At 35.6% G+C, this 17,578-nt stretch overlaps 1 protein-coding gene across 13 annotated transcripts in view; it reads left to right on the forward strand.

Annotated features, from left to right (window-relative positions):
• The window catches only part of Magi (membrane associated guanylate kinase, WW and PDZ domain containing protein magi), a 265,392-nt gene that overhangs the window by 220,140 nt on the left and 27,674 nt on the right, over positions 1-17,578 (forward strand). For 10 of the 13 annotated variants that reach the window (XR_014131817.1, XR_014131818.1, XM_081761536.1 and 7 more), the window contains exons 7-13: positions 1,565-2,326; positions 2,988-3,179; positions 5,308-5,496; positions 7,928-9,455; positions 14,173-14,341; positions 16,288-16,480; positions 17,188-17,313. Coding sequence is in view for 11 of the 13 variants with exons in the window: in XM_081761536.1 (XP_081617662.1) it covers positions 1,565-2,326; positions 2,988-3,179; positions 5,308-5,496; positions 7,928-9,455; positions 14,173-14,341; positions 16,288-16,480; positions 17,188-17,313 (3,159 nt within the window). In the remaining 2 variants the exon portion in view is untranslated. The remainder of the gene's footprint in view (positions 1-1,564; positions 2,327-2,987; positions 3,180-5,307; positions 5,497-7,927; positions 9,456-14,172; positions 14,342-16,287; positions 16,481-17,187; positions 17,314-17,578) is intronic. The other 3 variants (XM_081761529.1, XM_081761531.1, XM_081761538.1) reach the window with 2 other exon arrangements.

The raw sequence follows: 17,578 nt of genomic DNA on the forward strand, positions 1-17,578 counted from the left end.
GTGTTTATTGGTGCTGTAGTTTTTTTTTATTTATTTATTTATATTTTTTTTTTAAATGTTAGCATAACATCAGTTTAATTTGCTAGTTTGGCTGTTGATTGCATGATGTAATAGCTTTCCTTTCTTTATGAAACCCTGCAAGTAGTGAGTGCCTGAAATATTTGTGTTGCAAATGTTTTGTGTTCTTATTTTATTAATATTTCTATCGATAAGGCTGGTTAATCCGGAGGCAAATCTGGAACACGTGTAACAATTCTAAAAATTTCAGCTCAAAATATGCTTCTTTACGTTACAGCCAATGGTTGTTAAAATTTTAACATTAATAATTTTTTTTTTTCAATTCTTTTTTGGATGGGAACAGAGCTGCTAGAGTAAAATCTCCATCAAACGGAGAAACATGACTGAAGACATGTATAATATATGTGTGTGTATGTGTGGCTATTATGTACGTGTAACTTTGCGTAACTACTATATTCATTACTTGAATCAAAATGGCGTAAAAATGAAGTGAGATCTGTCGTTGTGCCCTTTATGGAAAAGGAGGTGCTTGGCTAGTGTCATGAAGAGAGTAGTTAGAAACACCTCAAGAAAACCCACGGACACGATGTTTTTTTCTTTTAGCACAACCTCACAAGACCTAGAGTCTAATGGATCCTCTGCAACAGAGGTAAGCACTCCACTAGGGAGCCACGACGCCTCTGTCGCTTGAATCACAGCAGTTAGTTCGATGGTTTTGTTCAAATCTTACTAGCCTTCTTGTTTCTAAGTCTAAAACTAGTGCTGAAGTATGCTGGGATAAACCTCTTACTCAAGTTATTATCGAGTTCTTATGACAGCATTATTTTACTGTGTAAGTAGTAGGGATGTGGAATTGTGTTGGACAAGAACTCAGATAAGCATTAACAAAGAATTGCATTTATTATTATTATTTGAAATGTGAAATTTAAAATCCGCTTGTGAGTTCGTAGTCTAACTGTCCTCGTCTATAATTCGAAGAAAAAAATCATTTATGGTTCTCATAAGTGAATAAAATATATAAAAAAAACATTCTCCTAATTACGTAGGTTTATTTCAAACACAGGAAATGCAGTTTCTTAAATTGAGTAGTGAAAATTACTGACTTACTTGGAGTTATTCCAAGTAAGGAAATTGCATGATGTGAGTTTCTTTGCTATATTTATAATAAGATCTGCTGGAACAAGTAGTAGTGTATTATGTTTTATTAAGTAATAACACACAGAAAGGAGTGAGACCGTTGTGCTTGAGATTCATTCGAAATTTCAAATCTCTATTTTACTTGGTTTTCGATTAATTGTATCAGGGAATATTTTATGATGTGGCGATTGAATGTTTGCAGAAGTCATTATGTATGTTTTCACATTAATAACCGAACTAGGTGTTGAAAAGAAAAACATGGTAATATAGAATATCTAAAAATAATATTATTGATTACAATTTTTGTAGTTCCACATTAACGCAATTATTATTATGTACATTGAATATGTTGCTTTTAAAAAGAAAACAGTGTAGAGTTTTTGGTGATAGGCGTGTCTCTGGTCTTTAGGGTTGAACTTGTACCTGACCTGTATACCTTGCTTGGCTACAGAAGGAAAAGATGTGTTGCGGAATGTTCAGGCACAGCACACCTATGTTAAACCACGGGAAAGCAGAAGCTCGGCACAAGCAGGCACTGCCACTATTCATGCAACGTCCAAGTTAACCAAATCTCCCTTGAACACGTTATCTTCATTACCTCCACAAAATCTCTCAGAAATCAAAAGCCCTTCCTTAAACCAGACTATTGTTCCTAGATTTGCCCTTCCCTTTTTCCCACCAGATATACCAGCCAACAAGACGTACCACTACCAAAACGTACCGTCACCTCATAGAAGTATTTTTGCTACCCAGTCAGAATTGAGAGGCTGCCGTTGGGAAACCGTAGCTAGAACATGGGAGAAAGATTCTCTAGATGACAATTTTAAGTATCTCTATTATAATTTCACTTCAGCCAATCCTGTTTCAGAAACCGTTACTGATCCTATGTTACCTCAGCGGTCGTATTTTTTCAGTAAGCCCCTAAAATCGTTTGCTGGTGGAAGCATGATAGAAGCTGGTTTGAAGGGGAGACCTTTCACATTTCCATTTTCTGTACCAAATTTAACTTACGGACAAACTTCTCAATGCACAAACATCATTGATCCCCTTGTTCCCTTACCCCATGCCCCGAGAACCATGACCAATCCCTTCTATTTTAGAATGAATAGTGAAGGTCAAATTAATGGATTAATGAATACAAAATTAAAGGCTCAAAAATACATGACTGAAGGTACACATTATCATGTATTTCCTGGCTAACTTGGTTACTAGTTTTAGAACTAATACCTTAATGCTTGAACGTAAACTTGAATTCCAATGTAGGTGCTTCCTGAGTTGAATGGGGGAATACCTATCCTCTGGTTACTTTCCTTTAACGCGTTCTGTTTCTTTTTTCTTCTGGGAATTACTAACACGCTAGCTGCTACGGTGCTGTCGTAGGGTTATTCTGGTTCGCTTTGTTTTTATCTTTACATTTTTTTGTCCCGTTGATCGTTGTAGTTCTGGTATGAGGCGTTTGCTTTTAATATTTCTAGATATGGTGATGGAAGAACATATGTTACTTTGTTTCGTCACTTTATTATTATTTTTAAATTCACGCATTATTGTATAAAATGATTTTATTGTAATTTGACAGCTAAATGATACCTGATATTGCATTTCTAAAGTTTTTAATTTCTTGATTTACGTTGATTTTGATAATTTTAGCAAATATTTCGTTCCATTATTTAAAATTAGTAGTTACTGCTATTTATTATTTTGTTCAACGTTTTTTCACTTTAAAAAAAAATGTAATTCGGAAAGCTCATATTTTATATATGTATATACACACATAATTTTACCACACTCACATATACACACTGACTGACATCTTGTTTTCCTTATTTTTTTAGATTTCGAACGTCCATTCTTTACACGTAATCCGGCTGAATTACGAGGCGAAAGAATCCAGACGACTCTTGTGAAATCTTCTCGAGGCCTAGGGTTCACTATCGTTGGTGGTGATGACACAGAAGAAGAATTTCTGCAGATAAAATCTGTTGTACCCAACGGGCCTGCATGGTTAGATGGAAAGTTGCAAATGGGTAAGTGTGATTTGCAGTTTCTGTTTGCAAATGTTGTTTATGTAATTTCTGTAAAGCAGCACATTCAAAAACTTAAATGGATTGTATGCAATCTGGTGGCTTTTAATGAAGATATTACAGAACAAAGAAAATTCCCTTTTGGTTTGGGATTGTGTGGGTTTGTTTGTGCAATAAAAGAAGAAAAACAATACCAAAGCAATTGGAAGCATCGGAAAATTTTCAGCATGACTTACGCACATAATATTAAGAATTAGTACTTTTGAACGTTTTTGTTTAAATTCTGTGTAATTAGCAGTACCCACAATTTTTGAAATCCTATAAACTAGCCCATCGTCATAGAATTATGAATAAAGTAAGTTTGTTATATCATAGCTATGTTTTGAATAGAATATTAAAGTTAATACCAAAAAGAAGAAAAAAAGTTTTCAAGTCGGCATTGTAAATGACAGTGATGGATAAAGTAATGAGGCATCGCTGTTTCCAGAATATCCTGTATTTTCTTTTGAAGTTGTCAATGTTATTCTATTATCCATAACTTTCTAAGACTCCCTGATTGTGTGAGAAAATGATCTGATGTGAAACGATTCAGATGTGTGTTTCTTTTCTTTCTTTGTTAAATCATAACTTATTATTAACTAGCATCAATTACCCGCTTTGCTGGGTTTAATTAAGAAAAAAATATGTTTCGTTAGTCAGTCACTTTTTACTATTACTAAGCGCTCCTTGATATGGGTCATTTTCGATGATTTTTATATATCCCCCTCCCCTCCCGCAATTTGCGGGACTGAATTTGTATTTCAAAGGCATCAGAAGTGTCACTATTCAACTCAGCGACCTCAAAAACTATAGATTCGACACTGATATCGGTCATTTTCAATCATTTGTAAATGTCTTTTCCCCTCCTTTAAGTTACACCGTCAAAGTGATATTAAAAAATCATCTCATGTTCGAATTTCATCTAGGTTGAAAATTTGATCGAGATTGGTCCTGTGGTTCAAGAGTTATTAAGTTCTATTTATTTTTATATATATCCCTCTCCTTCCCCTCCTTTAAGTTTTACCGTCAAAGTGAAATGATAGAAAACATCTCAGGCCCGAACCACATCTACGTTAAAAATTTGATCCCGATTGATCGTTTTGTTCGAGTGTTATTAAGTTTTACTTATATCTCAACTTCTTCCACCTCCTCCCCTAAGTTCTATCGTCAAAGTGAATAGATAAATACCATCCCAGGCCCGAACCTCATCTATGTTGAAAATTTGATCGAGATAGGTCAGGTGATTTAAGAGTGGACTTACAACGACAGTCACTTTCATTTTTATTGTTACATATATATCTCCGCCTCCTCTCCCCTATCCCTACGTTGCACCATCAAATTTAAATGATAAAAATTAACCAAAGCCCGAACGTCATCTATGTTGAAAATTCGATCGATGTCGGTTGGGTGGTTCAAGAGTTAAAGTTTTATTTATGCTTATATATAAATCTTCCGTTCTCCTCCCCCCTAGGTTCTGCCGTCAAAGTGAAAATATATTTTAAAAATTTCCAGGGCCGAACCTCATCTATGTCGAAAATTTGATCAAGATCAGTCGGGTGGTTCAAGAGTTATATACAAAAATAAATAAAACTTAATATCTGTTTTTTATTACTTACCCACGTATTAATTGTCATTGTTCATATCATTTCTATAATGGTACTACATGACTTGAACAATTGATTTTTACAATTGAACAATTGATGACGTAAACAATTGATTTTTTCATAAATAAAAGTGAAAATAGCCTCAAACTATTATTCAATTTTGATATGACAAACTTGGTACTTGTAACCAAGGAAGGAATAAGACACAGAATATCCTGCCATTTTGGAGAGAGTCCTTAGTTTTAAGCTTGATCGTAGTACTCATGTCATAAGTCAGTCTGTTAAAGTTCTTATACACTAATGAAATATACAAATGTTTTTAGTACATATTGAAGGAAGTCATCCTGTAATTATAGCATTAAATTAAAAATGGCTCCTTAATAATAGTAGTTCGAAAATAACTTATTTCTTTCCTGTAAAGTTTCTTTAATATAACAGCATAAAAGCTACCCATACATTAGTGATACAATTGATGTTTTTATTCCCAGGTGATGTCCTTGTGTGTGTAAATGACACGTGCGTGCTTGGATTTACTCATCATGACATGGTGAGTATGTTCCAGTCCATAACTCCAGGAGAAACCGTGAGTTTAGAAGTTTGCAGAGGCTATCCTCTTCCTTTCGATCCAAATGATCCCAACACCGAAGTGGTAACCACTGTGGCTGTCAATGCACCGGGTATGTACTTCATTGGTTTTCAGAAAGTATTCGTAATTTCATAATCGTACTCTTTGGAATATAACCTGTAATATCTTATAGAAAAACCTACGCCAAGTAACGTCCTGAAAGTTTTTAATGTAATGGTGTACGTTCCTAATTTATCAGTGGATTTCTTTTTCAAATTTACCCTATAATAATACAAAATACAGTAACAGTACAAGGAATATAGCATACATTACGAATGTTGTAGTCAGTCACGTATTCACTGTGACAATTACATTTTTATAATCATTTTGTTGTAACTACAAGCCAACTATTGCTTAGAATTAGTTACATACATTTTACTGATCGAAACAAATTCTTTGGATAGTCTACGATCCGTCTTTGATTTGTTTGTTCTCTTATTTCATTTCATCAATGACTTTTAATCTTAATTAATTAAAAGAAGCATTTCAGTCTGATTTTTAATCTGAGTTGCGGAAAGGCCTATTTATTTACAAAGAGGTTATAAATTTTATTTATTTTTACAAGTCTCAGGTAAAGGATAGAATAACATAAAAGTCTGAAACACTAGACTCGCGGGAACACCATGATACTGGACAGTTGTTCTATGTTACTCCATCGTTCTTTTTCTACTAAAACTAGCTAAATACATTGGGAACTGTGATGGCTTACTTCCAGAATGCATAAGTCGCAAGCTCAGTTCTGAAGTGCGTAATGCAAGATTTGTGATACTAGGTGGCTTTGCGTAGCTTGTCTTACAGTATTCCCATTTCCTCTAGTTCATTATTCAGCATTATTTTATTATTATTATTTTCATTCTCTCACGTTTCAAGTCACGTATAAACATACATTTGATCAAAACATCAGAAAGTAGTTAGGATTCTACATTAAATCTTTATTGAAGTATTGGTTAGTTGGAAGTTACCGTCTCATTTCCGCTCCGAGGGTATATGAGAGATGGAACTTCAATTTACAATCCGTTTGATCTTGTCCTTTCTGACAGTTGCTTTTTTTTTTTTTTTTTTTTCTTTCTTGCACGTGATCATAACAATCAGGCAAGAACTGTTTCTGTGACAACAGCACATTCTACCAATTGTAGTTGCTCACTTCTCTTGCTCTGCAATGGTAAACATTCCACCATTTTTAGGCATGTTACCAATTTGAATATATAAAAAAATGCACATTGGTTTAGTCGAATTTTAACTTATGTAGTGGACCTGTTGGTTATTGAGAGCATTCTTTTTAGTTCTCTTTTGTGTCATTTAATTTTATAAAAGATTTACTTGCAGTGAATAATTTTGTGTTTCAATACCCAACGCAAAAGCTGACAATACAGCATTAAGCACCACGTGCGCGCAGCGAGCTGTCAGAAAGGACTAGTAGTATAAGGTGGAAACCAAATCAACGTAATATGTTCAAATTTTGAGGCTCTTTCACCGGGAACAGAACTCGGGATCTCGTACCTCAAGGGGCCCGTCCGCTGACCACTAGCAAAGCGGGCAGGGCATTTAATGAAACAAAAATGTATTAAAAACAGACCACTTTTTTTGGAACAAAGGTGTACCGAACGGAAAATAGAAGATTGTGGAACAGCGAAAATACCAGAAAATATTGGAAACATAATCTCTCACACATTTAAGAAAGGTACACTACAAGCTCCTTCGCTGAACATTTCATCAACTAGGTAGGGAAAAAATAAGGGTAAATTAAACAACAGTAAACTGAACCGTCCAAGTTTAAGAGGCCTAATTACCGCGAAATTAAAATACCGCTAATTTTACAATAATTATGTGATATCTTCAAATAGGTAAAATATAATCGAAAATAGATAAAGGTGAATGAGGTACCTACCGTTATCACTAGTCACCTAGTAACTTTCCGTTTGCAGCCATTTCGAAACGCGAAAATAAATGCCGATTTTGTAAATAGCAGGAAATCGAAAGCAGATAAGTGAGTCATAATAACGGTATCTCATGTAAAATAATATTGTTTAGCGAGCTCTTGTTCCACTTTTTGATTATCTTTTATCTGAAGATATCACATAATTACTGGAAAATTAGCGGTACTTTAATTTCGCCGTGATGGGGCCTCTTAAGGAAGCACCTGTATCACTTGGGCTTTTTTTTTTTTTTTTTTTTTTTTTTTTTTTTTTTTTTTTTTTTTTTTTGTAGAACCTGTGGCCGATTCATTGTAGTTTGTCTTAATCTCTTAATTGTTGTACACTGTTAAGGTACAAGACACAGTTGCGCATTGTAAAACTAATGATTTATTTTGTTTTTAGTTACCTATTTTATGTACAGTCTTGTGAAGGAAACTCCTTTTCCATGTGATTTATTTTCGTTCAAAATACTGTATATCGAGAAATTATTTCAGCATTTGTGTTTTTTGTATCGTTGTGTCTGGTAGTTGTTTAGTTTACTTACTTATTTTCTAAATTTATTTTCAGATGCAGCCGATGCCAGTGTGTTCATTGATAGAGACGGAAACTTAAAAAACGAAAACTACAATCTGATGAATGTATCCTCCGAAACTGCAAATCTGCATAACGGCTCAGAAGACATGGTGAACAGTTCAGTGAAATCTATGCCTGACTTGTGTAGTTCAGAGAAAGTGAAAAATATCCAACGTCCGAGTAGTACTGATTTATTGCTAAGTGATACATCAGGAAATACCCTGGGTATGGGAGAATTTTTGGATTCCAGTCCAGGGAAACCTGAATTCTTAACAATACCTATTGTTAAAGGTGCCATGGGGTTTGGTTTTACAATAGCTGATAGTGCGTATGGGCAAAAGGTAAAGAAAATTTTGGACCGTCAAAGGTGTAAAAACTTAATGGAAGGTGATATTTTGGTGGAAATAAACACTATAAACGTTCGAAACATGTCTCATAGTGAAGTGGTGCAAGTACTTAAAGACTGTCAAAGGAACCAAGAAGCAATGGTGACAGTGCAACGTGGAGGTGTCGGTTCGCCTCTGAAAAATAAACCGAAGAAAAAGGAGGACCCCGGGAGTCCGAGGAAAGGTGTGTATAAAGAATCCGTACCTGGGCTGTATAGGAGTAAGACTCCAACAGCAGAGCTCTATAGTACACAACAAAAAGAAGTAATACCAAATAGACCAAAAACGCCGTTAGTAGATACGAGAAGCCGACCAAAAACCCCAACTACTTCTTCCAGTCAGAGGCCTTGGACACCTTCCGAGGGTAGTGGTGTCGAGTTTAGTCATAGTGATCTTTCGAAATCAAACGTCAATCAGTTTGGAAGAGGGAAAGTGAGTAGTGGTAGTGAGAACGGTGCAAACAAAATGGCGGTTCCTCAGAGTCCTACTTCTCCAACATCTCCTTATGATACTTACAAAGGGTCGTTTTCATATTCTGCGCCATACAATACTAGTGCAAGAGAATTTTCAAAAAGTCCTATCTCATCTTTAGCTGATCAGCTAAGTTCTACGTGCTTACAAGATAACTCACGGGGGGACTACTCGCGAAGTAGGAGTCCAGGAAATGAACTAGAAGTTAGAATGAACAGTGAATTAGATCAGTTACAAAAGGATCATTGGAACCGGTCCCAAGGACAGTGTGATTATAAAAGTGGCGATTCTTACAGTGAGAATGTTCCGCAGTCACCGAGTGTCTTTGATCAACACATTATGGACGTTAACCATGCGAACAACAGATCTCCGTCAACGGACTATTTCGGCTCGAATATTTATCATCCATATTACAATGGATATAGTGGCACTTACGAACATGGTTACAGCGGCTACGGTTATAGTGATGCGCAGCCGGGATACCAACCTCACAAGGACTATGGTTATCCACATCAAAACTCAGGATACAACACGCAGTCACAAAATATTCTTGGAGGCTCCGTAGCTCTCCCTACATCTGGATATTATACGTCGGATAGCCTCTCCAGGAGAAAGGAAAGCACCAGCTTCGAACATGAGCAGCCTCTTCCGAGTACGGTCACTAGGTGAGTAGAGAACTTATCTATTTTCTGGGTTTGGTCTGTGTTTTAGAGCGTAACTCTTAATATCCTCTAAGTTATATAAGACGTAGATCGTTCAGTAACCATTTAGCCATGAGAAAATGTTTACACCGAGATTCAAACCGTAGTGAATACACTGGACATTTACCCAACCTTTGTATTATCTTCCATGATTATAATTATGTAAAAGTGTTACACATGCATAGTCAAGTAGATATTTATTCTCTTTATAGCCGGAGCTGAGAAGAATGCAAATCTGAACTTGTAAAGCAAGGCAGACATGCGGAAACTTACCTCTCACACTTCCTGAAAGTGGAGGCGCAGAATTTCTAGTGTTGACCCAGTATCTTTACGTAATTCGTGTCGACTTAAATTAAGAGATAACGAACTCCAGTCTAAAAAGTCAGATATGGTGATGATCATTCATCACTCACCTGGTAGTACGCCGATTGTTTTGTCATCAGTATTTATCAGGTTTAGTTTCTATATGTAGTAGGCTAGTCATTCTGCATCAATACTTCAGGACTACTAGCTGCAAAAGGCACTGCAGGGTAGGATTGCTAACTATTTTGAAGTAAAAGTGAGGTCACACTTAGTTTTCTCCTTCGCTTTTTCCCTTCTTTCAGATACTAATACATGCTGTATACATGTTTACAGAGAGAGAAAAAAAGAAAGAAAAAAAGAGGAAAGTAAGTTTTCTCATTATTTTCGCTTAAATTTTACTTCGTTTCACTTTCTGATGTCTGGAACATTTTCTTTTGGTTCTCGTAAATCCGAAAAATACAGCGTGACGGGGACAAACATCTGCTGATATCTTCATTAAATACCCAATAATCAACCAATCAGCTAGAAATACAGGTCATTTGAAGGTTTGGTTCTTGACAACTAGTTCATCTGCCACTCACGTCACGTCAAGCCAGTTGTCCTCACTTTTCCAGAAGTATTTAGGAGCAAAGAGATATCGTTCAGCTTGCAGTATTCTATACTAGAACTGGTAATAGAAATTCCAAAGTATTAAACAGATTTGGTGCTTTACAAGATTTCAAAATAAAACGGCCGTCTGTTGTATGTTGAATATTTCCCTTTAATGCCTTCGGAAGTTGTACACTTTGATGTCATAAGTGAAACCTTCCTCAACGGACAACTTACTAATAGGGACTTCTTCGTCCCGGCGGGGGGGAAAAAAATGTATGTACTATTATGAGTCAGAACATCTTATAATATTATGACCTCTTTTATGAAGAAGAATTATGTCTCCTCTCCACACAGCATTTTAGTAACCTCTTCAGAACGAACAGGATTTTTTTTTTCATCCTTAGCACAGAAAATTTCTTCCCCACAAAATGTCCGTCATGAGCCAGTGACTTGGTAAACCATTACACAGGAGAGTTGGAAGCTAAACTAGAAGATTGCATGTTGTTATTGCTTTACTTTTACTTTTAGTACAGGCAGTTTGCGAATTAAGGGATTTTTATATGGGTATGTCATGTAATTGAGAAGAAAATTGCTACATATTCAATATATTATGTGGTACGCGCCGATATTAACCTCTCCCCCAGCGATACTTTTGTGTGTCTACAGAGATTTTCTTCATCATCTTCCCGGTAAATCAAATACTGACTACGGACTTTTGATATTTACTCTCTCTATTTAAATTTATGACTAATGTATTTATTATACGTTGGAGACAATTACCACATGAGCTGTGAATAATCTAAAATTGCGTTGCCTCTCTGTAACAGACATCGTTCATTTACAAATATTCTTGCCCCGTCAGTATCAGTTTGTGTTTACTGTAAACTGAATCTCTTTTCCGTGTATAGGGGTTGGTTTTCTATTCAATATCAGTATTAAGTGATTCATGTCAATGGTTTCATGAAAACTCAATATTTGATATGAGTAATTTGATTCGAAAAATTCGATTCAAAATTCGGTCAAGATGGAATATCAAGAGTTGTCCCGATGAAGTCAGGACGATTGGCAACTTTACTACAGAGTAATTTTACATTTCTCACGCATGCATTCACCTCATAACGTTTCCTGGTGCACTGTCCAAGATCACATGCAGTTTTGTTTTAGTCATTTTTTTTATTAATTACTCATTGTCTTAAGATGAAAATGAATAACAAGTGTTAGCAGCTGTTCTTAATAATTATTATTTCAAAGACCGTCCTAAATTAAATTTTCGTTGCTAAAATGATTTCCCATGTTGGTGTGCAACAGTCATATATTTCTTTGTTGCGGTTTATAACTTTCCTAAATTACGCAGAACTTTCAAACTTCAGTTTCGTGTAAAAGTGGGAAGTGAAATTAAAATTCGAAGTGTTACTTCATATTTATACTGTACTATAGATTACAATAGAAAATGAATCTAATAGAAGAAGATAATCGTGCTATTATGTAAGAAGCGAAAAATAGTAAGAATGCTTCTATGTGCGAAGTTTTTTCTCTTTTCCTCACAGAAAGAGAGCTAACTTATATATATATATATATTTAATAAATTGTCATATGAAGATTAAATCCACAGTCTTATTCCAAAGTAGATTTTCTGCTAATCAATGTCCACAAAAACGTGTAAAGAGTTTACTTTGAAAGAATGAAAAAGAGTAATTAGTTAATTTATTCAAAAATCACTGGTAAAGAATACTTTATATATTATAGGGTAGTCACTTTGAACATACGAGGGTGTTTTACTTCTTCACAGTTCACTTTGAACTGTGATGGTTTCCTTAATAACTCTGCTGTTCTATAAAGGTAACCAAGAATATTCTGTCGTCTTTTGTGGCGGTCTGTCTTCAATTGACCCTCACATGATGAGTTGAATGCGTATGGAGATAAGGTCAAGTTGTTGGTGTGGGTGTATCCAACATACTATCTGGTTGTGGCAGCTCAGTTACACCATGAACTTGCGTAAGAACAGAATGAACATGGGACCTCCACAGAGCGTCATAAGGGCGTGTATGCTGTACGAGTTCAAACTGGAGTCAAACGCCGCTGCAGCGGGGCGGAAGATATGCCAGGCCTTTCGTGAGGGTGTCGTGACTACGCAGACAGTGCAGCGGTGGTTTAACAAGTTTAAGGACGGTGACGAAACACTCGCAGACGTACCATGTGCCGGAAGACCAATACATGTACAAAATGAAGATCACAGCAATTGAGTCGAACAATTGCCAAACATGTGAGGAACTGAGCCTACAATTCACTGTAAGTGTAGAAACCATGCGGCAAGACCTCTATCAACTTGGGAAGCACTATAAATTGGGTCCCACATGATTTGACTCCGGGCCAGAACTCCAGCAGACACCTGTGTTTCTTTGCTGTCTTGTCTGAGGAAGGAGCCATTTTTGGACAGGGTGTTGACATGTGATGGGAAGTGGGTCTTATACGAAGCTCCACGGTGTCATCATCATTGGTTAGTATCCCATGAACCAGTTCCAAAACAGCCGAAGCCAGCACTGAACCAGAAGGCCACCCCTCCCGTGTGTGTCTGGTGGACTGCTCGCGGCATCGTGCATCGGGAATTGCTACCAGCTAGTCGGAGCATTAATGTAACTGTGTGCTGTCAGCGGTTGGGCCGTGTTCAAGAAAAACTCAAAACTCTGAAGCCAGCACTTCTGAATCGCAAAGGAGTCCTTCTGTTACAGGACAACGCTAAGTCCTACGTAGATAGGATGATCCGGGACAGAATTCTACGCCTTGGATGGGAAACACTATTGCATTCGCCATACTCTCCGGATATTGCACTCTCCGATTATCACCTATTCCATTCCTTGGACAATCACCTAAGAGGACGCCAGTTCAAATCCCTAGTAGAGGTGCAAAATGCACTTGATACCTTCTTCGCTTCACGGCGCACCATGGCCTTCACAAACGGAATCCATGGCCTTCCAGAACGTTGGCAGAAGGTCGTCCATGCTGATATGGACTATTTTTAATCTTTCAGGTACGTCTTAAGTGATGTATTGATTTTCGAAGGTGGTGGGTGAAAAAGCGACATAACTTTCTTCGTTACCTTTATAGTACACGTTTTAATGTGAACATAATTTTTGACATTTTTGCTTTTGCTAAGAATATTAACTATTAGTGCTGCTGTGTAAAAAGAAGGTTATTGCCCATAGTTTGGATTAGGTTAATGTGTTTTGGGTATTGAATCAGTATCATCAGACAATTGGGGACCTATTTTAATTAAGAGAAATCTGCTATAGAAACCATTAACAGCAACGATGAAAGTCAGTGTCTCAGCTGCGATAGCCCAGCTGAAAGCAGATTGGTCGACCTTAGCCCTTTAAATTTTAACACAAATGAATGTAGTTTAGGTTTTATGGATTACTAAAATGACCTTGTGTCACGTGTAACAAACACGTGCAGTCATTTTCAGAAAAATCTGGCCATACATCTTTCTTTTATAGGCATATTCATGACCAGAAGGGCAATATTTTAATAATGAAATTTACAACAAAGGTCTGAAGGAGAAAAAAAATGAGTTTCTTGGATATAAAATTTCGTACGAGTTAGTATAAAGTGCTTTAAATTGAGATGCGTGGCCATTTCTTTTTCTTTCTTTTTTTAAGTATGTATATACATATATACGATATATATATATATATATATATATATATATATATATATATATATATATATATATATATATATATATATATATAATATGTAAAATTAGTAATAGAGATGTGTTTGCTTTTAGGTATTCGCGAGATTTACGATGGCTGGGACTTGGGCCAGGAGTCCGAGTGTACGCAGCTGGGCCTGGAATGGAATGGGTAGAAACTGTGGTCTCGCTTGTTCGACAGGAAGCTGGTTTTGGATTTCGAATAGTGGGAGGAACTGAAGAGGGTTCGCAGGTAGGATTTGTGGTGAGAAATCTCAATAGATTATAGATTTTTTTTTTAATGTTCCTTGGTATCTTTCAGGTTATTGATAGTTCTTACACATTTAATTTGTAAATACTGAGATTTCTGCAAGCATAAGTAAACTTACTTTCGGTAAAGTATCCGTCTTACTACAGAAAAAGGTGTCCACTCTTTTGGAATTGTATGAAACAAAGACGTTTTCTTCATACTATTTGTTGCGTGTTTCAGAATCTTTCCTTAAAAAATGATTGATATCGTGAGTTTGATACATCATATTTAGCAGATATATTTCATATTTTTTTAAATTCTAAAATTTCACGTAAAACTTAGGTAGGATATATAAGGAAGATATTCTCCTTAACACCAATACTGACTGGAAACATTTGCGTTATCGTGCATCGTATTTATCATGTTTATGATTATCGGTTTCAAGTGTTAAAAGCTGATGAAAGTATAATGGATCATATTTCTGTTTGACATTTTTATGGTATTATGTTCGAATCACTACGGAATTTTACTGTAGAAAGAATTTGCATCGTAACCTTTCATGCTTGTATTTGTGGGATCGATAAATTTACTCAGCATGTAAACTTTTGAATTCTTATGTACCATATCGCTTTCTTAATAGAAAGGTGACGCAGCTCAAAAATGACCCATATTAAGGTACGGTGTTCAAGTCCTGGAGAGTTTTGTGTGAAAACATCACAGATGGAGGTACACATCTTGCTCCCTCTCCCCGCCAGAGAGCAGTTGTCATTTGTCCGTCCCTCTTAACCTACAGAAGTGTCAATCTTCAACTCACTCCCCTAAAAGGTTGATTGTTTTTTAGTTTACACTTTTCTGTTAAAGAAATGATATATGCTAGAGCGTAGTAAGCCCAAAGTCGTCTCCTCTCTTAGTCATGCCTGCATAAACATTTCATTTTGACTAAGAAGTTAAGAATTATATTGAATCGGTTGAGGATGTCTTGAATACTGAAAGAATCCCTGGATATGATGCCCAAACAATAATTTGAGTGTAACGGAAGTGATTGGAAAACTAGTACTGCGTGAACAACTAAAAATATTATTGTTTTATTGGTACGAAACTTACTAAAAGTAAAATTAACATTAGAACGGGGTATGGAAATTACTACAGCAAAAACAAATATTAGAGCCTTTTTTAGTGCAAATAAATTACATCCCAGCAAAATTCTACTACACAGTATGGTAAAAACAGAAAGAAAAAGATAGCATCGCTACAACGTAACAAACCAAAACATACTAATAAAATTTCAAGGAATTTTGAATGTAGGCTTCAAATTCAGTATGCTACATAATAATAAAAGATTTTTCTCATATTTCATTTTTTGTAGATTTTTTTATATACACCAAATTTTCCATGGACTTCATTTTCCTACATCAGTATTTCCTACACAAATTTTCTTTACACTGAGGTTTCCTCAATCCGTTACATACACACCATTGAGAACAAAAGTGGTGTGGAACAATTTCATGTAATGTACCAATAAATGATCTGTCGACGTTTATATACTTCAGGTCTGGGTACTAGTTATATCAAGACTACTATTGTTATAAAACAAAAACATCTAAGGAAAGAAATCTTAATCTACTCGCAACCATTGTTTCTGCTAGGAGGAAAATTTTGAAAAATAAATTTAGGTCTTCTAGCCACGTAGTTTTTTAAAGTACTGATGAATTTATTGCTATATAAAACTGTTCGCCAACTGGTTTTCTTTTTCATATTCTTCAAGTGAGTGTTAGACTTATTATTATTATTATTATTCATTTATATAGTGATAATTTTTCTTCTTTCTTGATTTAGTAGTTTTATATTGCTCCGTGAAACAATATTTTCATTTACCTGTGCGAATTCCATTTAACGATTTTTCTATTGTGTTAAGCGAATTGTTTTTCTTCTATTTGTGGTTACACAGTTGTTGCTTTCAGGTATCAATCGGCCATATTGTTCCGGGTGGAGCTGCTGATCTCGATGGTCGATTATGTACAGGGGATGAGATTGTGAGCGTTGACGGACAATCTGTGTTAAGTACATCTCATCATCATGTAGTGCAGCTCATGGGAAAAGCAGCGACTAATGGCCGTGTTACATTGGGAATAAGGAGAAAAGTCCCTTCACAAGGTAAATGAAAACTCGCCCATAAGAAAGAAAGAAATTCCGCTTTTGTCAAAATACTTCGTAAATTGTAGACTAGAATAAAATCCGTGCTAAGTGCCAAAAATGGAAAAAGTTCGGTTTAATGTTAAGATGTGGCCTATGTGCCTAAACACTGCTCAGTGAACAACAGGCTATCTAGTATTCACTGTGGAAGTAGTTCAAATAATCGCCAGAAGAATGAGCGTGGGTATATGTGCTGCCAGTTCTGAAGTAAAATCTGAACTTTTTATCAACATTTTCATTTTGGTACTTAGCACGGATTTTATAGTCAGTCTACAATTATACATGATATTCGTTAAATAATAATAATACAAATATTAAAGATAGACAAAAGAGCAGTTGATTATCCTATGTGGATGTATCATGTGCTAGAGCATTTTTTTAGACATGCAATTACATTAAGTACCGTATACAGTGATTTTTGATACCCTCTAAATTACAGTTCAGTAGATTAGTGCATTCTCTCATCATTTACTCTTTTGTAGTACAAAATTAGAGACTTGAAATGAAGCTTTTGTGCCTGTGTTCGTTTGTTCTCGCTGCAATTAAAAAAAAAAAAAAAAAAAAAAAATAATACAAATAAGTTTCATTAATATAATGCTTTCATTATTTACTGTCACCTGTGTACATGTGGACAGAGCATATTAAATGAGTTTTGGTAATTGTTTCAGAGGTGCATAGCTATCCAAGACCTGCCGATATAGGTTATCCTTATGACGTAACTGTAACTAGAAGAGAAAATGAAGGATTTGGATTTGTTATCATATCATCTGTGAACAAAGCAGGCTCAACAATAGGTATGTATAAATCATCTTGCAAGATATACATAGGGTCAGTATAGTAACTTATAAATAACGTACTTCATATGTCTTCAAAAGAAAGTTTTTAAGTAACAAGTAATAGAAAGGTGAGTAATATACTAATTAATAAGCAAGAAACCAAAAACCTGCCTTTCATTTCTTTCTTCCCATCTTACGAACTTTCCTATAATTTTTCACTTAAACTAATGGCATACCTACTGAAGATGTCAGCAGTAGAGCAGACAAAAATTTTTGTTCTTTA

Source organism: Thermobia domestica, chromosome 6 (genome assembly GCF_964235325.1).
Source record: "Thermobia domestica chromosome 6, izTheDome1.hap1.1, whole genome shotgun sequence".
Taxonomy (NCBI): Eukaryota; Metazoa; Arthropoda; class Insecta; order Zygentoma; family Lepismatidae; genus Thermobia; species Thermobia domestica.